This window comes from Poecilia reticulata, chromosome 22 (assembly GCF_904066995.2).
Source record: "Poecilia reticulata chromosome 22, P_reticulata-male-v2, whole genome shotgun sequence".
Taxonomy (NCBI): Eukaryota; Metazoa; Chordata; class Actinopteri; order Cyprinodontiformes; family Poeciliidae; genus Poecilia; species Poecilia reticulata.
Window position 1 is genome coordinate 15,653,937 of NC_088851.1, and position 25,674 is coordinate 15,679,610.

Below are 25,674 nucleotides of genomic sequence, written 5' to 3' on the forward strand. Positions count from 1 at the left end.
GTATATTTCAAGTGTTTATTTCTGCTACTTTTGACTACTTTGGCTAACAGCAAATCAAATCCAAGAAATCAGTTTGTTGTACAAAAAGAAATTATAGCACTGATTAGGTATTAGGTAAACACTAGGGGTGTACCAATCGGAGTTTTCTGGCTGATCACTGATTACCAATCTTTTAAAATGCTTAACTTATAGATTCTGATTTTGTAAAGATTGGCTTCAAATGTAAAAATCAGCTGATCTCCCAAAGGAGATATCGGAAATCGGCACCGATAAATCTGCTGGCCGATAAATCGGTGCACCACTAGTAAGCACAGTTTTCTTTGAGGGGTTAGGTCAGGAGAGTTTGCTTGCAAAGTGAGTTAATCAGGTGCCTGCATTGGGTCCAGCTGATAAATTAAGACACTTAGCTTTGAATCAAAATGGATCGTGTCTGTCTGTGGAAGCTTTACGCTGGATTTCAATGCAGTGCCTTTCTACACTTCCTCCAAATTCTGTGACCTTTATTTCTACATCGAATGTATTTTTATGACTTAAATTTTAATTGAGAACTTTGGACCACTGGGCAACAGTCCAGTCAATGCAATGGTTTTCACTTTTCTATAGCACTTCTTCCTTCCACTAAACCTTCCTGTAATGTGCTTTGATACAACATTCTGAACAACTTTCTTTAGCATTGACTTTTTGTAGCTTGCCTGTCTGTGTCAATAATAATTAAACATTTATGTATAAAAATGGTTTTCATTTGTATTATTTAATATTTTCTTTTCTTGGTGAAGTTTGGTGTTTTATTTATCCAAGTTGACCGAAATAAAACTGTGGTATAAGTACAATAAACTCAATGTGTGAAAAATTTATTCGAGCTTCACTTTTTGAGCAGAAATATTTCAGTAAATCAACTTATATTTTATAAATATCAAAAATATTTATAGATTTTAATCAATTGAGACGCCTTATAAATATTTTTTGGAAAGGTATCTATTTTATTTTTATTTTCGTGTTTTTTTTTTAAAGTTTTTTTGTCTTTCTTTTTTTTTTAAACAAAACAAAACAAAAAAAAAACTTTGCAGAGCTTGTTTGGGTCGTGTTTTACATAAGAGTGGAGTCTTTTAAGAGTACCTTTCATTGGTCGAACAAGTTTTGAGGTTGTGGAGCCACACCTGTACAGGTCAGCGCGGTGGGAAGTCGCTTTACCAGGATAGCAGCTCCACCCCAACTTTTAGCTCCATTCTAGTCCCGGGAATCTGCCGAGATTCTCGTCGGGGTTGTTGATCCACGGACTGCTGCTCTGCTCCGACTCTGAGGCGCCGCGACTGTTTTTGAGCTTTAAACTGTGAGTAACTTAAAACAGATACGAGCGAACATACTAGATCAGACTGTGATGTGATGCTGTTTTAATGTGTTTCATGTGGGAACTCGTGTCAGAGCGCAATTACGCACAGAAACTCTGAAATCTTCCGCGCAGGGATAGGAAGTAACTAGCTGGATTTAGCGAGAGTTGCCACACTGTAAAAATGAAATGGACGCTCATGTAAATGAGATCTAGCTAGATAAACAAGAACAATGTGTATTTTAGCGGTCTTTGGGGTGATTAAATACTGTTTAAACTACCAGAACACAAAGTTACTGACATTTCTTTGTGTTTGTTGCTTTCTCATATATTGACTTCAGCTTTCGTTTGTTGCAGATTCCGTATCTGTGATATTTAAGCCCAGAGGAAAGCCTTTTAGTCTACCTTCGATCAGCAGGAAGAGACAGTCTGTGAACAAACTCCATCATGAACTGGGCATTCCTCCAAGGCTTGCTCAGTGGCGTGAACAAGTACTCCACAGCCTTTGGTAGAGTGTGGCTGTCCATTGTGTTCCTCTTCAGGATCATGGTGTTTGTGGTGGCGGCTGAGAAGGTGTGGGGAGACGAGCAGAAGGACTTCAAATGCAACACGGCTCAGCCAGGATGCCACAACGTCTGCTACGACCACTTCTTCCCAGTGTCCCATGTCAGGCTGTGGGCCCTGCAGCTCATCTTCGTCACCTGCCCCTCGTTCCTGGTGGTGATGCATGTGGCCTACAGGGAGGACAGGGAGAAAAAGCACAGGGAAAAGTATGGCGAAAACTGCCGCCGAATCTACATGAACACTGGGAAGAAACGCGGGGGTCTGTGGTGGACCTACGTCCTCACGCTGCTTTTCAAAATAGGGGTGGACGTGACCTTCGTCTACCTTCTCTACCACATCTACGAGGGGTACGACTTCCCCTCTCTAATCAAGTGCAAAGAGGTGCCGTGTCCCAACACAGTGGACTGCTTCATCTCTCGGCCGACTGAGAAGAAAATCTTCACCCTCTTCATGGTGGTCACCAGCCTGGTCTGCGTCCTGCTCTCCATCTTCGAGATCGTCTACCTGGTGGGAAAACGCCTCCACGAGTGTGTCACCGGGGACCATCACTCAAATCGCATGACCAACACGCTGTCCAACGGATCCAGTCTGATGGAATCGATTAAACATACGGGGAAAAAAACACCCGAAACGCCCGCACCCTCGTACAGCGTAGCTGTATCGTGAGACACGAGAGCGAAGACTTTCTGAAAACGCACAAAGACGGCGAGGAAGCAAAGCTGGCACTCCTTGCTGCCTGATAAAGACTTGTTGGTATAAAGCTCCTCAAAGACTGAATTTTTGTACAGAGTTTTCATTTCTGGATCATTTTATGTGTCATGCTGTTAGTAAATACAGTGTATTTTAACTGAAAAAGCTCTACTGCTGTTTTAAAGAAAAAAAAAACAAAAAAATCCCATATGTCGCTTTGTCTGATTTAGGCTTGGGACCAGAAGTGTGAGTCACTCCTTGGTTTGGCAAGTTTTACCACCACATGTGGTTCTTCTGTGTAAGATTTTCCCCGTGCTTCTGCCCAACCTCAAATGTTCAGCCTGCTGAGAGTCCTCCCCTTTCCCTCAGAGCCTGACATTGGACACTTTTCATGGATATTACTTGTTTTTTCTATTAGTGTTGTTGTGTTTTCCTGCTTTCTGTGTTTATGCTGGGGGCAAGAATGTGGTTTTCATAAACACAGCTGATCAGGATGTGAATAATTTACATTCGACCTCACTGCATATGTGTTAATATTTTGTAATAAATGTTATTTTATGTTTTAAAAGCCTTGTTTCAATTTTTTTTAACTAACATGGCGGGTGGAAGAGAGGGGAACGTGTTTAAGAGCAGTGTAAACCATCCACCCTCTCTACAGAAAAGGATTTGTTGACTCTGCACAAGCCTTGTGGCTGAGCAAAGATCTCAGCCTTCCTTCCTGTCTTATTCCTACTTTTTTATTTGTTTCGTAAAAAGCCTTGCACCCCATTGGCCAGGCTGATTATCCTGTTGCCAGGATCATTGTTTGGGTACATTGGTACACTGAGGCGGAGTCACCCACTCCATGGTTTGATTCATCTCCTCTGAAGAGGGACCCCACCCAGTAGAGGAATCCATGTTTATGTTGCCTTTTTTTTTCTTTTTCTTTTTTATACGGCTGATTACTGTAGCTTCTCTGCAACGTGCCAAAGCAGTGATGTAGTCAGAATTAAGGGGCATTTGCAACTCTCCTTATTTGCCTTGCTAAGGTTTTGAAATGCAGTTGTTTACATTCACCTTGGCAGAACCCCCAGTGACAGAGTGGTATGTACAAAAGTAAACCAGCCAAATGAAGCTCTGCTAACAAGGACTGGATAAACTGCAGGCATCAGTAGTTCACTGGAAACTTATGAAGGGATTTTAAGGCAGTCATCCAACTAACACAGTCTTCAGAAACTTTGTAATTTCTAAAGGACTTCAGCAGGTAGATGGAAGATTGACGTTTGAACCTCTTTGTATTCAGACTTTTTAACAAGAACAAACCTTTCCCTTATTTTCTCAGGCAGTAAGTTTGCTAAATTACCTTATTTTTGTTTAAAGTTAAAGAACAGCATCATGGGGATAATACTGTCAATAAAAAAAATATGCCTAACACATGAACAAATGATTTCGTGGGTTGATGCATTTGAACTCCATCTACGCTGGACAACAATAACATGTAAGAAAACATACAACAATAAAATATAAAATACACACAATTTGAGAAAAAAAATTGCATCAATGAAAGTCTAGACAAGTGTGGTGTGTAGTTAATGAGAAAAACAGAGTATACATTTTGACTGCAAGGTGGAGCAGCTGAAATCCCAGCCTGGGGTCTTTCTGCATGGAGTTAGCCTGCAGAAAGACCCCACAGGTCTGTGGAATTCTCTTTCAGTAAGCAGCTTCTTTCCATATCCTAAAAACCTGACTGTTTGGTCATTTGGTCTCTCTGAATTGCTCTTGGGTATGTGCATGTGGTTGTTTGGTGTACTCTGCCTCTCGCCCAAAACTTGGGTGAGAGGCAAGTTTTGGGTGCCTCTCAAGCCCCCAACACAGATCTGGTTCTATTGTCTGGATATAAAACAAAGAGCTGGATTGTAAAAGTGTGGAGTGGAAAGTGGAGATCTATGACATCCTTTAGTTTTATCTTATCTCTGAAGAAAGACACTGGGAGTATCATAGTTTGTGACCTTTGTTTGGGATATCAAGTTAACTTGTTATTGTTGATGAAACAATTGATTGCTAAAATATATTTTCCCCATGCAGAAAAGACAAATAGACAAAAATGAATCTCTTCTACTAAGAGATTAGATGATATCAAAAATCCAGATTATTAAAAAAAAAAAAAGAGAGAGACACTGACGTTCTGGTTCTGGTCACCTTCAGTTGAGTCTGACTGTAAATTCAGTTTTTTGAGTTTAGCTGATTCATCTTCACACCCTGAAGTTTCACAATGGATGTTTCCTTGATGCACGTGTCTGTCAAGTTGGTCACTTAGTTGTTTTTACCTGTGACCTGCTTTTTCAACTAATTTGGAAAACGTTTTGACCTAAATCCAAATTAGAATGACTAAAGTATGTCATCATTGCATTGGTTAGTTGCTGACTGATGATGATGATGCCAAGCTCTTTTGTTGTCTTCAGATCTTTTCATTCTTCAGTGAATTCATCCTTCTTCCTGGTCCTAATGACCTCCTTCTCCCATGTTTGCCCTTTTAGATGGAAACTGGTTGATCTGTCCTTCTGGGATAAAGTTAATCTAATCACTGTTTTGAACTAATCAACTCTAAAAAACAGGAGTTATGAAGGACATGATCTTTGTATAGTAATGTAAAAAAGTTGCTAAGAATCGCCAATCTCTGGGACAACTATCTTAATTTCAATATATAGATCTCTATTTCACTTTTAGGAGGAATTTTGAATATTTCAGGGCATAAGAACTTTGATGTTTTACTAAAGCGTTTCAAGACCAGATGCTGAGTTTGGAGCCACTTTTTCCATCACAGTGACTTGATAATTCATACCATAAATTCCAGGAAGGTATTGGAAAACTTCCTTCAAGATTTTGGTCCCTGTTAACACAGTAGCAACTCAGAGTTGCTTCATAATTATTCGCTGCGCATCTACAGTTCCACCACATCTTGCAGGTGGTCTGTTGGATTGAGATCTGGAGACTCTAAACTCATTGTGCTTTATGACATGATGCCAAGGCTGCATGCAAGACTTTCTTGCCATCAGAACATCCTGGTTTTTGATGCTAGTTGGGGACTTTGTGAACTTAGTTTTAATGTTCTCCCCATATTCTGTCTGGGTTACTCCGGCTTCCTTCCAAAAACAATATGTGTTCAATTAATCAACCATCCTAAAATGCCTTTACATATGAGAGTGCGTGTGGTTGATCTTGTTTGTTCCTGTTTTATCCTGTGATGGAAAGAGAGACACGGTACACCCTGCCTCTCTTTCGTTGAACTGTTAAGACTTCGACACGAGAGCATTGTTGAAGGACCCAGCTAATTGAGCAACGGTTTCCTTTCCATCTTGTCAAACCAGTTCCCCAATCTTTTAATTACTTTTTCTTTTTCGTTACATTCTCTGTAAAACCAAGACATGGTAGTCCATTAGCATCACAGCATGATAGCAGTTTCTGAAATATTCAACCACTAAAACCATTCACAATTCAATACAACTTCAATCTCATGTCCTTTCCTGTCTGATTCTTGTTTTAAACTTCTGCAAGTCATTTTCTAGATGCCTAAATGCATCAAAATACTTTTCTATGATTGATATTCCCGTTTGTATAAGGAAGTAAATAAATAGTTTTCCCTGAATTAAACCATTCACAGGAGGTACTGGAAAACGTCCTTCAAGATTTTGTTCCTTGTTGACGTAGTAGCAACTCAGAGTTGCTACGATGTTACACGTGTGATTGCCTTTGGCCATTATCCTGTTTCTCCAGTCAGACTGTGTGTCTCTGTAAACAATCCTGCCCTCCCTCTCGCGATGGGAACCTCAAGGGTCTTATGGAAAGACCTTCTCACACAATTTATTGGCTTCCTTCCTTTTTCAGAGCCAGCAGTTGAAAGCTATGTCTTTCAGTCTGTTGTGTCCTTCTTGTTGGGACTTGTCGCTGGCAGGAGGTTGAGTCACACTATAAATTTCTTCGGGTGTGTTCTATCCAGACTGGAACCAGTTCTTCATTTAGTGTCTAGAAAAATCACGTGCACCCCTCCTCCCAGCCTGAAAGGGATTATTGTCCACTAAAATGATAAAAACGCAGATGTTGAAGCAGCTTTGGAAAACATGACTTTTTTCTTTTTTCCTGAAAGCACAACAAACAGCAGTGGAAAAAAAAGCGATATCGAGAGGCTTTGTCCGAACAATCTACCAGTTCATTCTCCATTTCTAACATGCAAGAGCTGACTGCTTACATAAAAAATGATGATTGCATTTCACGCCACATTTTCCTCGTTCTTCATTTTTTTTCTGTTTGTCGCCTTTGAGAACTGACTTCTTAGAAACTAAAGGTTTTTTGTTCTGTTCCTTGAACACATTGGCTAAATTATTCAAACTGAACCTTGGAACCAAATGAAAATACATGTTTTTTTATTTTTTTATCCTCTGCTATGTAGATAGAGAATGTTATTGTTCTGAGCAGGAACACGTTTGCAAGAACTAGCTTGCTCTGGCACAGCCCCATGGATTTTAGCACACAGACTAAAGAAAAGACACAAAAGCTACACCTTACATAATTTCAGAAGGTGAATGATACCGAGACCCTTTGGGAGGAGGTGAATGGTTGAGCTGTTATTTGAGCAGAGTAAAGTTAAAACATTATAAGGCACACAATGCTCATTTTTAAAATAGTATTATGATATAAATCTCCATAAAAGAGCACGTAAAAAGTGTTTTGTTTGGGTTTTTTTTTTCAAGCCCAGAGCAAATCTCTAAGTAAGACCTCCCCCAAGCAACGAATATGTACAAGTCAAAGGATATGCACAACAACAAAAATATGCATTCATGTTGAGGTGTGTCTCTTGCGTGCGCTGTCCAGAACCGTCACACATGTTCAGACAAGGAGAGAATCCTGTTCCTGGAAACTTAAAACATGGCAACAATAAGACTGAGTGTTTACCCTTAAAAACAAAGACAGCACACCTGCTAGGTACAAACTTTGACTACAAAAAGCACTGAATGCTTCAAAATGAGAAAAATCTAATAAATTATTCATGTCATTATTTGGTTTTACCTTTCATTTTTCCTCTCACAAATGGTAACTTTGATATTGTTAATGCATTAAAGGTGAAGCAAAGATCTCAAACATGTCAAGTGTTACAATTTAGAGTATGCGTTGATAAGGTTATTTTTTCAGATTAAAGAAAAATCACAATTTCAACAGGTTTTAACAATGTTTTTTTATTGATCTGATGTATTATTCTATTGTAATGTAAACTGTCAGAATAAAATCAGTATAGTTCACAGAAATTAAGGCATTAAAACATGACTTTGTGTTTAGTTTATATATATAATGTGTTTCAAAAAGTCAGAAGTTTTTCATCACTCTGATCTCAAAGTTTGATATGACTGCCCTGTTAGCAAACCTACAGGTAACTGAATAAAAATGAGAATAAAACTTTGCACCTATAAATATTTCTACATCGTTAAATCAGTCACACACGATACAATTTAATTTCCTTCGGTAGAGATGTTGCTTCTGTGTTCTGAAAGAACACAATGGATAGAAATACATTGTACCACATCTTAAAGCCAACATCTATTTCATCCCACTACTTTTTAGAATCAGAACATAGCTAAAGACTTCTAAGAAACAAGTAATTGTTACAGATGGTGACAGGAACCAGGCTAAGAAAAGGAGGGGTCTGTAAATAGACTATGTAATTACAGTTTTGCCCCAGTCAATTTCCTGTGTAGATTTTATCCAGTACAGGACCATCTTCACAGCTAGATGACAAGATTCCTCCACTCTTGGCAAATTTAAGTGAATACATTCATTGAAAAAGATGATTTTGACTGAGCCAGAGGAGGAAGATGACAAAAAAGAAAAAGAACCCCTAGAGTTTAAATCTGAAGAAGAAAAGTCGCACGTTTCTCACCTGAAATTCAATTTGTCCACCAGTATATGATATATAAAAAAACAGCTTTATTTGGAGTTTTGATGATTTCTACTTCAACAGCACAGGGTCTCTCTCACATACACACAGTATATTTGTACACGATGTTCTTCTAGTCGACACGTTGCTGCAGTGTTTGGAAATAACACATCTAGAAATCCAGATAACACTGTCTTACATAAAGCAACTGTCTGATGTGAATTGTCTGTATAAGACTCCGTCTGGACAACTCTGGGTGGAATGTGGGACTCACAGTGTCCTAGATGTGTTGTGAACTTCGATGAAATCTGAGCTAATATTGTGAATATCTATTACAGATCTTACTACGCAACCAGATTGGATTTTGCATACTCTGAGTAAAGTTCATGTGGATTTTTCTCCTAACTCGTGGGCTGGGTGGTTCGGTAACACTTTATTTGAAGGGGTGTGCACAAGACTGACATGACACTGTTATAAACATGACATAACGCCTGTCATGAACATAAAGAAGTCTTTATGAATGTTTATGACGGTTGTCATGAAGTGTCATTCGGTAACTTTTAATGCAAAGTTGCTCTAAAAGTTGCTTTAAAAGTCCATTAAAAGTGCCAACTTTGCATGATTTTGTAAATTATGATAATTTCATGCAAAGATTCTTTATGTTCATGACAGTTGTTATGTTTATAACAGTGTCTTATGCACACCCCTTCAAATAAAGTGTTACCAGTGGTTCACTGACATCCACTAAGACAAAAGTTGAAGCAACGTTGCATTACACATTACTTTGGAGTACAAGACGTTCAGATGAATTTTGTGATGGAAACAAGGATTCAAGTAAACAGAGAAATGAAGAAAACAAAAGGAAGACTAAAGGCAAAAGAGTGGAATGCTAATTAAAAGTCCAGCTCAGCTCAAGATGGTTTAAAAATAAGGGCGGTTCTGTTAAAAGCCTCTATTATTGTCAGTGGTTTGTGGGTTCGTTTTTTTTTGTTTTTTCAGATTCATCGAAAACGGGGGGGGAAAAAAACTCCAGTTGTGAGATCTTTTTAAAGTTTCTTTTGGTAAAGTATTGGTGGTAAAACGCAAGCAGCTCGAATCTTACCAGTGCCTTTTCAGATTCATAATATAAATCAGTTCTTTGAGAGAGACGAGAAGGAGGGTGGAGAGGAACATCTGGGGGCAGTTCTAGGGTTTCTTCATTTTTTTTTTAACCACACCCACGGCCACATTTCTCCTCTGCTCTCCTGTACCTGTAAACGGGAGTCAAATCTGTGCGTAAAAAAGATCGGTACGAAGTTGTACTGAGACGGAATAAAGGGGAAATGAATAAGCCGGTGGTTCTTTTAGTGAGATATGGATTGAACATCTCAAAGTAAGTGAAAGTAAACTATTTTGAAAATGTCTTAGAAGGATTTGGCAATGTTCGTGATCGCGTTTCAGACAGAGATCAAGTCCTGAGTCCGCACTGAGCAGACCTACTCATTTGTAACCGATTATCTGTGATTTAGAATGTCAGAATACTGACTCAGAGCGATTCTTCCCACGAAAAATATTTCCAGAGAACGCGGACAATTAGTGCGTAAAAGTCGTTTTTTTAAAATGTACCCAAGCTTTAAGACGCTTTAAGACTCAACATTAGATTTTCTTCAACGTGAAAATACTCACAAAAGTAGACTGGCATGCTCTCACCTCGTTTCGAAGGTGACTATTTGCCTAAAACACCCTAAAGAAAAAACTGAATAAACAGTTTGTGGGTGTGTAAAAAAGAAAAAAGAAAAAAAAAGTTGCTTCAGCTTGTCTGTCTTCTTTGTTGGCAGTTTAGTCACGGGCCTTTACATGGCTGTGATTTTACAATCGCCCTTTTGATATGATTAAGACTTCGAAAGTTGGAGATGTTTTTTTTTTTTATTTCCAATCAGGTCTGAACAGACTTTCTGAAATGTCTATTGGCTGAAACTCAACTGGCTCTGAAAACATGGTGTTCGTGACCCTTTTTTTTTCTTTTACATTTCCACTTCCAGGTGAAAGGAGAAACGGTAACCATAGAGAGAAGAATTTCAGACAACAGATATTTGACTACACGTCAGCAACATGGACTGGAAGACCTTCCAAGCCCTCCTCAGTGGAGTGAACAAATACTCCACTGCGTTTGGACGGGTATGGCTGTCGGTGGTGTTTGTGTTCAGGGTGATGGTGTACGTGGTGGCAGCTGAGCGGGTGTGGGGGGATGACCAGAAGGAATTCGACTGCAACACCAAGCAGCCTGGCTGTCCCAATGTCTGCTACGATCACATCTTCCCCATCTCCCACATCCGCCTGTGGGCCCTGCAGCTCATCTTCGTCACCTGCCCTTCGTTCATGGTGGTGATGCACGTAGCGTACCGCGATGAACGCGAGCGAAAGCACAGGGCCAAATTCGGTGACGACAGCAAGCTGTACACCAACACTGGCAAGAAACACGGTGGGCTGTGGTGGACCTACCTAATCAGCCTTTTTGCAAAAACAGGTATTGAGATTGCCTTCCTTTATATCCTTCACCACATCTACGACAGTTTCGACTTACCGAGGCTCTACAAGTGTGAGGAGTCACCTTGTCCCAACATGGTTGATTGCTATATCGGTCACCCAACAGAGAAGAAGGTCTTCACTTATTTCATGGTTGGGGCTTCGGCCCTCTGTATCATCCTGAACATATGCGAGATCATCTATCTCATCTCCAAGAGAATTGCACGGATCATAAACAAGTGCAAAAGGCACAATCGCCACATGGCTGTGCAACATGACGACTACAACAACGACAACTTCCACAACTACAACATGGCTTTGCCAAAGAGAGATATGGATGACAAGCCTCCATCCTTCAAGAACGTCTGCAAAGCACCAAACCGGCTGGAAGTACTCGGGCCAGATCCAAAGATACGGGCCTCTGCTCCCAACTTGACTCTATCATGGTCATGATGGAAGTCAGGCCAAGGCTCAAGAGCTGAAAACTGCTTTGGCTGGAATTTAAGGTTTGCAAACCTTAAAAAGAAAATACAGATGCAGACCCATGAGTCAAATTGCAGAATGTTTCAGAGCTGGCTCATTGGTACTGGATTCATTGAGACTTTGTGTCCGCATCTAAAACTCTCGAGGAATTGTTTGAACTTCGGTCTCCAAGTCAACATTCACAATATTTACAAGTCAACTGTTAAATTTGATTTGTTGGTGATACGTGGTTGTCCTTCTTGGATACTATAAATATCTCTGCCATTTCAGCTCTTCTACTTTTTTAAAATAAGCCAGTGAAAGTTCTATCAGCTTTACTTTTGAGTAGTTTTGGCACTGGGGGGAAGGGACATAAGTGCCACAAAAGCAAAGACACACCTGGTAGAGGTATTCACCATCCCGGCCAGTGTCTACAGTGGTGTGTCAGGAACTGATGTCGTAATCTACAGGTTAGCCACTAAAAAAGAATTTTTACAATTTAGTTTACACTCAGATTATGGTTTTAGCTTCATGATTTCATGTAAATTCAAAGAAAAGGACACCATTCATCATGGGAATATAGGTGCTTCAGATCTTGTATAAAAGGTGACTAGAGATGAGCTGTTTTATTCTCACAGACAGTATCAAATGCATCTGTTTTGCATTTCATGTTTTTGAAATCCTTGCTCTCTCTGTCAGGTTTGTGCTGCTTAGACTCCTTGTGTTTTGACATGCTTGTGCACAACCTCACGCGATCCAAGACCACTGTTGATTCAAGTAAGCCTCAAGGGGATACTGCTGTTTAATTCTGTCTTTTAATGCTGAATCATGTTGAATGAAAACTGGACAGACCCGGATGCGGCTTGTGGAACTGTAACAGTCCAATCTGGAAGTCATGTGGGAAAGTGCAGGTGCTGTTAATATTTGTCCTTTTTGTAAAAGTCTAAATGTATGAAAACAATGTGTGTCTTTGCTGTTTTTGAATTGAGATTCATTATTAGATACAAGCAACTTTTATAAGAGAAAACATGCTATAAATATAGATTTTAATTATGCATGTGGATCCTGACAATTTTCATCTGAGGAGCTGGTCATTGTTTTATGATGAATCCTGACGTCGGCATAAATTTGTGCCAGACATGCATCTGAATATACTGAGTCATAATTATGTACCGTTTAAAATTGTTTCCAATAACTGTCAAGTGCTTTTCCAGGTGTTTCTTGGATTACGTAACAACCTCAGGTTGCCTGTTTTACTTGTCCTTCAGGTTTCTTTTACTTGCATCAGCTGAAATACTTTGTTTAGTCCTGGATGTTTTCTTAGAACTGGAAATTTCCCACAGAGACAATAAGAAATCTACTCACAATAGTTCCTTGGATGGTGATTAATGGCTCAAAATATGCTTCTTCCTGAAGAAGTATAAAAGCATAAAAAGGTGCATGTGACGCCCTCTACTGTTCCTGGTACCCAATGGTGGGGTTGTGAAAAACCTGAATATAAATTATTCTTTTATTGGACAATGTAACCCTAAAACATTGTGAGAGAGGCAGCCTTTCATTTTAAAACATTTATTAGCTGGAGGGGGGACATGTTTTTGACTTCACAGCTGCCACATTAGCCATTTTTGTGAAGGGATGCAAGTGAAACAAAATTATAATCCATGGCTTTCATTTTTCATCAGTGTCCCGCAAAATTTCATATCTCAATATCTTTTGGGAGTCTTGAAGCTATGATTGGAATTCAAGTACAAACCACTTTCCAAGTTGGGCTTTAGGGGTTATTTTCCACAAATGCAGCAAAGAGTTGTGTAAGAAGCAAAAACCGGTGAAACGGCTTGCATTCCAAGTAGTTTTATCTCTGCAGGCAACCCAATGTGCCTTGCCCAGAGGCACTCAGACATGCAGCAGGGGATGACAGCTACTCTTCCAACTGTTGCCCTTGTTAAGTAAGTGTGTGAAACAGGCAAGAACTGAAGCCGAGCTGTGGACAATCAAATCTAAAAACAATCATCCAAATTGACGTAACATGCCACAGATTGTTTTCTTTAGATAACGGAGTAAGGAGAAGCTTCACTTAGTTTCCCATCAAAATAGAAACGATTAGAGAGCATTCCATTCAAGTGAGGCAGAGAAATGATATTGCAATGCATTTTCAATGTGTTTTATCAAGTCAGACAACTCAAAAATGCTTTAAACTAGACGCAGTCAAATCAATAACACATTTAAGGCGGTGAGCTGACAGCAGACTGACAGAAGTCAGTTGTGTTGGCTAACATCCTAGTTACAGGAACTACTTGCTGAACTACTCTCGCCCCATGTGTGTTGCTCTTTATAACTCACAAATACCAACAGGAAAACAGGCAAACAAAGGAATGTGTGGAAAATTTCCATTTGCTAAGAGGCCTGTGGAACTCCCTGAGTCACATTTTTTAATTTTAAAGAAAAATCTTGTGGCCACTGTCAGAAACTAAAAAAAATGTAATCCATTTTGCAGGTTAATGGTCTAAAACATTTTGTCAAATCAACAAAGATTTGACAAAATCTGCAGTCCTCTGGGGCTGCACAGTGGCGCAGTTGGTAGAGCTGTTGCCTTGCAGCAAGAAGGTTCTGGGTTCAATTCCCGGTCTTTCTGCATGGAGTTTGCATGTTCTCCCTGTGCATGCGTGGGTTTTCTCCGGGTACTCCAGTTTCCTCCCACAGTTCAAAAACATGACTGTCAGGTTAATTGGTCTGTCTAAATTGCCCCTAGGTGTGAGTGTGTGTGTGCATGGTCTGGTCCTCAAAAGATAATATCCTGGAACCTTTTGATGGATTCCTTCTCAAGCAGACCCGACTCAAATTAATAGTGAGGCTATTTGATTCAGGTGCTTCAGATATTTATCTGGAACATGATTGAATGATGAGCTTAAACTATTTGATCTGCGCATCTAAAACTTGCAGGACCCTGGCACTTGAGGACTTAAAACAGCCATATGCAACTTCTATAAAAAAAATAAAAAAAGTTTTTTTACACATTTGTCAAAACTATTACTATGTTGAGACAGTTTGAAACACAAACTGTGAAAAAAAAATCAAGGTCCTTTGCCTTCTACCTAACGTCCTGTGCTGTCAGAAACAACCAATCAGAGCCAGGAAGAGAGTCTTAGTGCTGTCATTCACTCTTGTGTATACCCCACTCAGAACCTCCCCCTATCTCTCTGCTAAACTGTAGCTGGCTCATCACAACATGACCTGCTCTGAATCTAAGGTTAGTTAGCATGGCCACCGATGATGGCGGATAAATGGTTTTCCTGTAATGATAAGTTGTTTCTTCACCGCAGGTTTAGCGGCACGTACAGAGATTGATTGACACTGCTGAGATACTCCTTCTGCCTCTGGTTGGTTGTTTTTGACCAGGAGTAGTGCATTCCTTCAAATAGCAATAGAAACACCGGGAGGTAGTGGAGGCGCTCGATCTTTTCACAGATTATCCGTCTCACATTACACTGTCACAATATGGTGAGTTTTAACAAATGTGCAAAAAACATATTTTTGCAGAAGCAACATACTGTAACTATACTTTATGTCTAAGCTGGGATTCCCTGGTCACACATTACACAAATACTTAAAAGCAGGATTTCTCAAAGGTTTCCAGTATGAGATGATGCTAAAACAAATATTACATCCTAGCAATATTCATCAGTAGACAAACGCAATCACAAATTACAATGCAAAATATTTTTATTTTTGAAACTTTCAACTTTCATAAATATGTACATATCAGATTTAAAGAGATAATTTAAATAAATAACCTTAAGCACTATGTTAAAAAAAATAAACAGTTTCACTAACCATTATATTGTCCAAACTTCAAAGGCATGATGGTTTCCACAGGTACATCCTGAACTAAATCTTCTGCTGTGATATTAGTGATTTAATCTGTATTTACAGGACCGTGTGTCATTAGAAACTTAGTTAAGTCCATTCTTCATCCACTGACCACAAATTGACAAAAGCATTCATTTAAAAGACAATTGCTCTTAAGAATAACAGATTTTACATAAGGCACCAATACAGAAAACAATATTTAGCAACAATTTTTAGAGCGGTTAAATCAAACCACATTTTATTTTTGCTTAATTTTGGAAACTGAGGATGATATAACCTTGGAAAAAGCCACCATTTTTTATTTTTTGTCTACAGTTTGCAGGTGGCTTGTGCCACTTTGGAGCTGGTCTTCCTGTTGATGGTTCGACAGATAAAAGCTCCAGCATCCATCAGCTTTGAGAGGTCCACTCCCTGACGTGAGAACACAGAGTCACAGCTTAAATGATTTGAGGAAAAGTTCAAGTAAAACATAAGTAATTCATCTATTTTTAAAGTTTACAAGAAGAGCAGCAACAGCATAAGCAGACTGACAGAAAACAGGAACAGAATGAAATTATTCTCGATTGATCAAAGGTGAAAATTTAACTCCAATGTTATTTTAAAAAATACTGGAAAATATTGTTTTACAGAGTACTGTAACATTCAATTCTGGTTTTTAAGAAAATGTACAAGTCATTTAATATGTGACCGTTTCATCCGGAGACAGAAAATGGATCAGCTGAGGCATTATAAACTAATAATTAATGAAATAACTGCTGTTGATAAGCGATATGTAAATTTACCAGAAGTGTAATTAACAACTGGTTTTCTTTTCCCTCCTAGCCGACTCCAAAGCAAAGTCAAGCAGATAAAAAGTTGATCTCTTACCGTTTCAATTCCAAGTCCATGCAGCATATAAACAACATCTTCAGTTGCAACATTCCCAGAAGCCCCCTGAGCGTATGGACAGCCGCCCAGTCCAGCTACTGATGAGTCTACCACGCTGATTCCCATCTGAGAAAAGGAAACAAAACAAAATGAAAAAAACTTCACTTTTATAATAATACCCTAGATTGTTTCAGGGAAAGCTTTTAGATTCAGAAACATGAACTCAGCCTGACCTGCAAGGCTATGAGGATGTTAGCCAGAGCCTGGCCATAAGTGTCGTGGCAGTGAACAGCTAAAGCGCTCACTGGCACCTCTTTGGTCACAGCTTCCAACATTTTAGTCATACTTCCAGGAGTCCCCACTCCAATAGTGTCACCTAGAGAAATCTCGTAACAGCCCATAGAGTACAGGCGCTTCGCCACCTGTGACACAGAAACAAATCATAAGTGCTTTGCGTCTGGCTGTTTTACAAAAGATGATGAACGACTTATTTGCTGAACAAACTCAACATCTTTTGAGCCATAACTCACATGTGCAACTTTCTCAGGCGCCACCTGGCCCTCATACGGACATCCCACAACGCACGAGACATAACTGCAGTGACGAGAAACATGGATGAAAGAGTTTGAGAGCAAGTCCGAATGATTTAAAGGTTTACTGAGAGTGGCGAGGATGCTGGTAATTATACCCCCGAACTGGCACAGCAGCTTCTTTAGCTGCCTTCATGACCTCCTCGAAGCGCTGCAAACTCTCCTCCACAGAGCAGTTTATGTTCTTCTTGCTAAACAGCTCAGATGCAGCACCAAATATGGCCACCTCTGAAGCTCCGGCCTTTAGCTACAGTGCAAGAAATCAAAACATGTTTTAGAGCTATCACCTGCAGTATTAAAACCTGAACATTCAGTACCTATTCAGGGCTGAAGCAGAAATACAGGAATGTGCAGCACTCACAGCAGCTTGAAAACCTTTCAGGTTTGGCGTGAGGACTGGATAAGACACTCCTGGTTTCTTACGGATACCTTTCATCACCTCCACCTGATCTGCCATCTGATAATTAAACAATAGAAGCCAATCAGTACAAAAAAAAAACAAAGCTCAATTCATTCTTACATGCTGAGGTCAGAGTGGGTTTTGTTCTAAAATGCTTACCTGAGGAACCCATTTAGGGGACACAAAGCTGGTGGCCTCGATGACTGGAAGTCCAGACTCTGACAACATGTTAATTAAATTGATTTTTGCCTCTGTTGGAACGATAGTCTAAGGGATAGAATAATAAAACACAAAAATGAAGAACAGCTGATAAATAATGCCAACTAGGCATGACTCACGTAATTTCACCAGATTGAACAAGATTGCCACACCTATTCTTTTGCTCACTGAACCACTAGGGCAACTATTTAACTTTATATTTAAAATTATTTTGCTTTTTTTTTTTTGAAAGGTAGTATCTTATAAAAAAATCAGCATCGTAACAAAACAGAAACAAAAACAGCCAACATGTTAGGTTTAAAACATCTTCGCTGTATTACATAATTATAGTTGCACAAGTAAAAATGAAAGAATTGTATGCTTGTAAATTCAAAATTAATATGCTGTAATGCCTGTACTGACAATTATTCAAAAACACGATAATATAAAAACTATTTAATAATATAACTGCACAGTATTATTGCAATTATAATACTGACAAAAGCATTCATTTAAAAGACAAGTGCTCTTAAGAATAACAGATTTTACGTAAGGCACCAATACAGAAAACAATATTTAGCAACAATTTTTAGAGCGGTTAAATCAAACCACATTTTATTTTTGCTTAATTTTGGAAACTGAGGATGATATAACCTTGGAAAAAGCCACCATTTTTTATTTTTTGTCTATTTTTTACAACAAAAATGTTTTTGTTGTAATTGTGATTTTTTTTTAAAGCTAAAGATAAATAAATAAATAAATGTCTATATTATGTACTTCACTGAAATTCCTGACACAAGAAAGCACCTGCTCCCCTTGGATAAACATTTAGTTGTAAATAGTGATTAACCTTCATTTGGTTAATCTTATGGCTTGAAAATCACATAAAACCAAACAAAACTATAAACACACACAAAAAACATAATTTATTTATTTATACAAGTGTACCTTTTCATTTTGAAGACCGTCTCTGGGTCCAACTTCCACTATTTTCACAGTTTGTGGGAGAGCATGAGCAGCTTTTACACATGTCTAAAGGCAAAACACACACATATAACTACCAACAGTCAAATAAAAATAGAGTTAAAGCTGAATTGTAGCGTCTCCTCAAGAGTCACCAAACACAACCAGCTTCAAGTTGAGGCTAATGGATATTTGGAGACCGATGTTCTTTACGGCACCAACTATAAACGTTTAGTTCAAACAACGGGGAAATAAAAACCCAGAACTAACCGTCTTCTCCTTTGGTGCGGAGCTGAACGACATATATTGCTGACCCATTCTTAATCTTAAAGTTGTTCTGTTGACAAGCCTCATTGTAGCAGCCATCACTAGCTAGCTAACAGCAGCCTGACGTCATACTTCCTGGAAACGCGAGTTGTGACGTTTTCTTAAAAAAAAAAATGCATAGGCGCCATCTACTGGCAATAATTAGGTAGTGAATAAGAAGCGATAGGATATAGAACAAAAATCACATTTATTTATTGCACATTCTTTTAGTCACCACACAGAATATAAAATATTTATCTGGCCTTGTAGTTCTTATATCTTGTGCAATTGTATGTCAGCTTTCCAGAAGACGTCGAGGTCTCTTTAAACACTAGGTAAAAACGGAACCCTAGAAGTGTCAGTATAGCAAAGTAAAATATCAAAAATAAATAAATAAATAAATAAATAAATAAATAAATAAATAAATAAATAAATAAATAAATAAATAAATAAATAAATATAAGCTGGGCCAGATCACCTCTTCACACATTCATATCCCCGTTTTGGACAGTGTTGATATTTTGTCCTAACTTACTTAAATTCTGTACCTGAAAACAAACCCATTTCATACACCAACCACACAGCACCAGTTTATTTCACTTAATAGTTTAGGTGTAAATTCAATTTGAAGAAGGGAAGTAGAAAACCGCTCAAATATAACATGAAAATAATTTTATTTCCTGAAGACTGAGTGTTGTGGTTCATTTCTATTGACTGTAGTTCTGATTCCTTGTCAGACAACTTCACTCATGTAAAGAAAGTACACATATTTTCTCCTTGATCAAACAAAATTAAGCATTATTTTACATTTTATGGTTTAAAAAAGAGAAAAAGTTTTCTGGAGTGTAAGTACTCTAGTTTTTTCAAAGTAGGCTTCACAAAAATGATATTGTGTTAATTGGATCTCAAAATATGCTATGACACTTCGTTCATTTGAGTCACAAATTTTTCTTAAAATTGTTTTCGCAAATACTTTGTCTAGTTTTTCAACTTGATGATCTTCATATTTCAGAATATCAAAGCTAGGTTCTTTTTGAAAGTATAATGCACAAATGAATAACTGGTAGAGATATAGTAGCTTAGTTACAACTCACATCTAATGATAAATCAGGTACAGGTGTATAAAAATATCTTTAATGTGTCAGAAAGTAAAAATAAAAAGTAATAAATAAATTACAATTGATTATACCATAGTGCATATAATAAACAAGAAATCAGAGAGCTTGCAAAAAAACACTTTAAACAAAATTATGTCTCCTTAAACTTGAAAAATCCTTAAAAGCTGCCATTTAGTCTGGATCAACATTTTGGGTTCATTGCTAACAAAAAGTCCCAAATCTCTGAAAAGACAGAGTGTCTTTTCATGCATTCAAATGAAGAAACACTTATTAAAATCATTGTAACACAACAACTCAATCAAAACAATAGAAATGAATATGCATGCTTTGGATACTGCATAACTTTAGCAACATTTACCAAAAGCAGTTTTTGTTTTCCCCACAGTCTCAAAAAGAATGATTCCTGTGTTGGATACACCCAATAAACTGAGAGCTTACATCTCCAGACTAGTTTTTTTTTGTTTGTTTGTTTGTTTGTTTTTTTTGCATTGCTTTAACACAGAGATGCACACTGCCAATATATGTGCACGTAGTTTGGTCCTTCTTCACTGCAGCTCCTCGTCGCTGTCATCCACTTGCTGGATGATGAGATCTGCACCCGAGTCTTCAGCGAGATCATCTTCGTCATTCACCATCCAGTTTCTCTTGGTGTCTCCCTCCTCCTCACCGTCCACACCTAATAACAGCGCTGGCTCCTCGTTGGGCGTCTGCAGACCGTCCATGGGTATGTCGTCACAGCCCACTTCCTGGATACAGGTGGTGCAGATGCGGTAGCGGCGTGTGCCCTCACACACCACATGCCCGGTTTCCTCTGTCACCTGACATTTGCACTTCCTGCACACCAGTTTCCTGGCTTGATGAATCTGCGGAAAGCCACAAAACAGTTAAAATGCAATTCTGTTTTTCTTTTATAATTAATTCCAGATTTGAGTCATTTATATATGCTCATAAAAGTGGTTAATATTGGTTGGAGTCTACCAGCAGAGACCACTTGGCAATATTTTCCCACTCTTCCATAAGTTCTCCAAATCTTTCAGACTATGACGACTTCTCTTACCCACAGGCTTCTTCTGGAGATTCAGTAGATGATTATGTGAGTGGTGGGGACTGTGGAGTCTCAACAAACTTGCGCAAAGGGTGGGCTTCCCACTCTCAGCCCAGAAAGCCCCCTGTGACATCAATGATGGGCAACATTTTGCCCATATTTAAAAATTGGGTCTCCCACTTATGTACTAACCAAATCCACCAATGTTTGTCCAATAGTTTAAACTAATATCCAGCTTCACAGAAATAGGAGGCTCATCACGATCCCACTAGGGCATTGTTAAATGAGGCCCATAGTTGGAGGTTCCACTGTGGGTCAAGTTTTTAGTTTGGGGTTCCACATGCATATTTACTGATGATGGTGTTTTCTTCTAACCTAAATGTTTTCAATAAAATGTTGTAACATTTGGTACATCTGGATAGTATAAAACCTCAACATGACCTATAACCCACATAAAAGACCTATAACCCTATATGCACATAAAAGTAGAACACCCTGTCCCAGAGTGATGAAGGAAAAAAAAAATAGATCAGTACTTTTACCTCGAGGCAACACAAAGGTATTCCCCTACCTTTGTGTTGCCATCCCAAAAAAACATTCCTTTTTAAAACAGTTTGTTGGTAAGATACCCTAAGATACCCATCTTTGGGTATCTTAGGGAATACCCAAAGATGGGTATTCCCTATTAAGTCTCTCTTTCCTGTCATGCCACCCCCAGTCATCCGAGGCAGATAGTCATCCTTCCTAAATCTGGTTCTTTTATACGTTTCTTCTTGATTAAAGGGATGGTTCACCTGTTCATTTTACTTAACGCCTGCTCAGAATGAGAAACAGAATCCAAGTGACTGTCTGATGCATTTGTTTCCTCCACACTGTAAAGTGGGGTATAAGAATCAAGCTAAACTGAACAGTATGTAGCTTCTTTTTAAATGTTATCCACTGAATTTTGTATTAACAAAGCTATACTAACTATTTTACTATATTTTATGTGATGTTAAATAAAAAAAGCACAGCTGAATGTTAGCTTCAGACTCTGAGAAGACCTACTGTCTCAAAGTGGCTACGTAGGTGCTCCAGGCGGGTGAAGCGCTTATTGCAGGCCTGACATGGGTACGGTCTCTCTCCGGTGTGACAGCGCAGGTGACGCTTCAGGTCTGCCTTCCTTTTCACGGTGTGTGTGCAAAATGGGCATTTAAAGCGCATAACAGGGTTGGAATCTGCAAAAAATGAGAAGATATGGCTGAAATATTTGTCTTACCAAATAAGACTCACGTCATTCAAGTCTGTCCATCAGTAACGTGGACAGACTAGCAAAGCTATTGATGGTCTGTACAGACAAACACACCTTTATTAAAGTGGCCAATAACGCCAACGATTGGAGGTAGTGTGGCGTAAAGCTCCTCTGCTTTCTCAGCCTTTATGGTTCTCGCCTCCTGAATATCCAGGTCTTCATGCTGGCCAGAACGAATGCTGTTGGGAGCTCTCCTTTTGGTCCCTGCTTTCCCACGTCGGCGCTCTGATCCTGGCAGTGTGTACAGAGGGTCCTGAGGGTCATGCAGGTCATCTGTCTCTGCACTGAGCTCATTAGCAGGGCTACTTGGGTCAGTCTTAAGGGCTGAGACTGCAACTTCCTGCTCCGGCTCCTTCCCCATAAAACTGGACTGGGACCTGGAGTTGTCCCGGGTCCAGAGTGCAGGCGGTGGGCTGACAGAGCGGGGGCCTTGCTGCGGATGCTCTGTAGACTCTTCTCCTGCTCCGCTGGTGAAAGAACAGGTCTCAGACAGGCTGTGGCAGCGGTCACTGTCTTCGTCCTTTACACTAATGTCCAGGGAAGATTTGATGAAGTTTTTGCAGTATGTGATGACACTGTTCATCTGCAAGTAGCTGGCCGCGGACATGACCTCGATCACATTGTGACTGGACAGATCCAGCTGCCCGGAGTAGATAAAATCCAAGATGACGGTGAAAGTCTCTGGGCTGAAGACGTCGAAGGTTGCGTTGACAGTTTCTGGCAGCCCGTCTGGCCCCCGGGACAGCAGCATCCGGAAGTAACCGCTGCTGGCAAACAGGACGTTCCGGTGGGCCCTAAAGAGCTGGCCCTCGACCAACACACTGCAGTCGCAAAAAAGCTCCTGCCGGCGCTGCTCGTTTAGCTGCTTCAAAAGGTTGCTCTGGTGGGATGCAGTGATGTCGGCCGTGTTGAACCACCTCTGAGGTTGCCTGCAGGAGACAAAAGCGACAGCATTACCAGAACCTGTAAACAAAAAAAGACAAACTGACTGCATTTGTCTCAACAAAATATTATCAAAGCAAGAGTTTTATATTTACAACCACTTAAATTACAATCAATATCCCCTGAACTTTTTCCCATGTTGTCATGTTGCTGCCACAAATAAACAGGTACTATATAAGGAAATTATGGAATAGACTAAAACAAAGTAGTGCATAAATGTGAAGAGAAAGTGGACTGATCATTTATTTTCAAAGTTGTTCGTGGATACAAATTTTTATAGTGTGACATGCACTTGTATTCTGTCCCACGGAGTGAATAATGTGCAGAACTATTAGTCACTGCAAAAATACAGGCAAATCTGTTTGAGTATGTCAAACAGATTTGACGTACTCAAACAGATTTGACATACTCAAACAGATTTGAGTATGTCACCTGCTTTGGACATCAAAAGGTTTTAGCCATTTTTCTTTGCAAAAAAAGTCAAACTCAGTTTGATTGGATGCAAAGCATCAATGAAGAGTGATTTTTCAAGTCTTGCCACAGGTTTTAAATTGATTTAGGTCTGGCTTTCTAATACCCTTATATTTTCATCTAAGCTATTCCAGTGTAGCTCTGCATGCGTGGTTAGGGTCCATAACCCTATCCAGTACCAATCCCAATAAAATCTCTAGTTGCATTTTTGTTTTGCACGGTAAATTCACATTAACATAACAATGTAGTTATTGGAACTAAGTCTATAATAGAGCCAGCACCTGCTAACTGTTTGCAACCATTTTTTACACCAGCTTAATCCTTTTCAGGTTGCAGATGTCTTTCTCCAGCAGTCATTTGGTGAGAAGTGGGGAACATTAAAAGTTGCCAGTTCATCACAGACGTATATCTAATGTCCCTACATACACTCACATAACATCTAAAGGCAATTTAGAGGAATCAGTTAACCCAACATTTTTTTTTAACTGTAGGAGGAAACTAAATTTGTATCATGTACTAATGCATATAATCACATTTACCTCAATTAAATAGGAGACAGGCATTGATAAAAGCAAAAAATTAACAGGCCAGACCTAAATCAATATGTCAGGGCGGGCTTACATTGATTTACCTGGACATTGGTGTCTTTTATTTTAATTATGCTTTAAACCCAAAAAATGATTTCAATGTTAATTGTAATATTCATGTGGGCAAAATCAAAATAAAAGATACTAAATACACTTCAGATCAACCTCTAATTTAATGTATCTTTGTCTGCACTAGACGACCCCGCCTACATGATTTCTTTCTGCACTGTGATTGGCTAAGAGATCCTTCAGTCAAAGCAAGCCCTTTTAATGGGTTACGCCCGACTCCAGTCAGAGGTTCGGGTGACAAACCTTTTAAACATTCCCGTATGCCGAGTTCAAAGAGTTTAAGGAGCCCCTGATGATGAAACACATCCGACTAGTAGAAAATGATCTAAAAAAGACTACAGCTGGACATGCAGCCCAAAGGAAAAGAAATAATAAATCTCTCTCAACCTCATTTGAAGAATGGTGCCTGTTTTTTCTGAGGCATGAGAAATCTGATTCTTAAAGCTTTCGTATGTAAATTGCACCGCCGTGCCATCTGAAAGGCTCGGCAGCGCCCGATAAACCCACGGTGAAACACCCGCAGTACTCTGTGGCCATTTATTCCACACTCAAATCCAAAGGAAATATCTGAGCTGAGCCATTATCCTTTCACCGAGACACCATTCGACCTACAAAACGACACGACAGTGCTGCAGTCCTGCAAGAGAAAAGCGGGCAGCGCCGCACCGGAGCAGCCCAGCCTGTCCTGGAGCGACGCCCACTTCAGGCTCCAGCCAAGCACACAATGGAGAAAACAGACAGGCGACCGTCCTGGGTGCAGAGCAATAAATGCACTGACACCGTTAAGATATGATGCGCTAAAAACGCCCGTTTTTTATATCCACAAGGCCACCCCCTCCCCATCCCGCCCCACTCCACTCCGCGCTGGAGGTCCGGAGCGCGACGAGCAGCGGGGGAGGATTCGCCTGCTGCCCAGATCGAGCGGCTCGTTCTCAGGCGAGAGGTGTCGCCGAGACCCGCTTACGCCCCAAATCCTGATTTGCCCCCCTTTGGAAAAAAAAAAAAAAAAAAAAGAACACCATCAATACTCACTGGTGGCTGGATTCACCCGGCGCCCGATAGAGCCTGCTCGCCCCCAAATCTGCCACCATATCCATTTTATCTTATTTTACCTCGCCGCGTCACCCCCCTCTGCTTTCTTTCCCCCTCGTCCAGGGTCCACAGGCAGACACTTCCTGCTCAGCCCTAAAGACCGAAACCCGGTCGGAGCGACTGGAGCTCTGTGCTGACGTGGGTGTTTATTAACTGGGTGCCCGAAGGTTCAAGGAGCCATTTAAAGCCCCAGCGACCCTTTTAAAATGAACAAGTGAATAGTGCAATATTTACACAGTTTTCAGGAGTCTGTGATGAGCTGAGCTCATTTGAACCTTATTATAAATGCAGAAGGGTGCATATTGAAACCAGCATTGTTCTAATTTGCTTCACTGAAGCCTTCTATATTAACCTCACAACACATTTAAACTTTAATAGGACATCATAGATTTTGGATGGGATATAAATCAAACTC

At 39.7% G+C, this 25,674-nt stretch overlaps 4 protein-coding genes across 5 annotated transcripts; 2 read left to right on the plus strand and 2 right to left on the minus strand.

Moving 5' to 3' along the window:
* The first annotated feature begins 1,151 nt into the window (after positions 1 to 1,151).
* Positions 1,152 to 3,149, plus strand: gjb10 (gap junction protein beta 10). The gene is made up of 2 exons (XM_008399581.3): positions 1,152 to 1,330; positions 1,685 to 3,149. The coding sequence occupies exon 2, from the start codon at positions 1,775 to 1,777 to the stop codon at positions 2,555 to 2,557; it is 783 nt and encodes a 260-aa protein (XP_008397803.1). The 5' UTR covers positions 1,152 to 1,330; positions 1,685 to 1,774; the 3' UTR covers positions 2,558 to 3,149.
* A 6,541-nt stretch (positions 3,150 to 9,690) lies between these two features.
* On the plus strand, positions 9,691 to 12,655 carry gjb3 (gap junction protein beta 3). The gene is made up of 2 exons (XM_008399580.2): positions 9,691 to 9,858; positions 10,508 to 12,655. The coding sequence occupies exon 2, from the start codon at positions 10,578 to 10,580 to the stop codon at positions 11,442 to 11,444; it is 867 nt and encodes a 288-aa protein (XP_008397802.1). The 5' UTR covers positions 9,691 to 9,858; positions 10,508 to 10,577; the 3' UTR covers positions 11,445 to 12,655.
* A 2,500-nt stretch (positions 12,656 to 15,155) lies between these two features.
* On the minus strand, positions 15,156 to 18,756 carry hmgcl (3-hydroxy-3-methylglutaryl-CoA lyase). The gene is made up of 9 exons (XM_008399579.3): positions 18,609 to 18,756; positions 18,324 to 18,407; positions 17,337 to 17,444; positions 17,139 to 17,234; positions 16,876 to 17,024; positions 16,718 to 16,781; positions 16,421 to 16,609; positions 16,188 to 16,313; positions 15,156 to 15,731 (listed from the first exon to the last, which is right to left on the minus strand). Exons 1-9 carry the CDS (start codon positions 18,702 to 18,704, stop codon positions 15,630 to 15,632), a joined length of 1,014 nt encoding a protein of 337 aa, XP_008397801.1. The 5' UTR covers positions 18,705 to 18,756; the 3' UTR covers positions 15,156 to 15,629.
* A 1,000-nt stretch (positions 18,757 to 19,756) lies between these two features.
* Positions 19,757 to 25,606, minus strand: zbtb8a (zinc finger and BTB domain containing 8A). Of its 2 annotated transcripts, none has more exons than XM_008399577.3 (4): positions 25,200 to 25,606; positions 22,153 to 23,027; positions 21,855 to 22,024; positions 19,757 to 20,625 (listed from the first exon to the last, which is right to left on the minus strand). In XM_008399577.3, exons 1-4 carry the CDS (start codon positions 25,262 to 25,264, stop codon positions 20,308 to 20,310), a joined length of 1,428 nt encoding a protein of 475 aa, XP_008397799.1. In that variant the 5' UTR covers positions 25,265 to 25,606; the 3' UTR covers positions 19,757 to 20,307. The 2 variants fall into 2 exon arrangements, with proteins under 2 accessions (XP_008397799.1, XP_008397800.1); XM_008399578.3 differs by lacking the exon at positions 25,200 to 25,606 and adding an exon at positions 24,411 to 25,162.
* Positions 25,607 to 25,674: the final 68 nt, after the last annotated feature.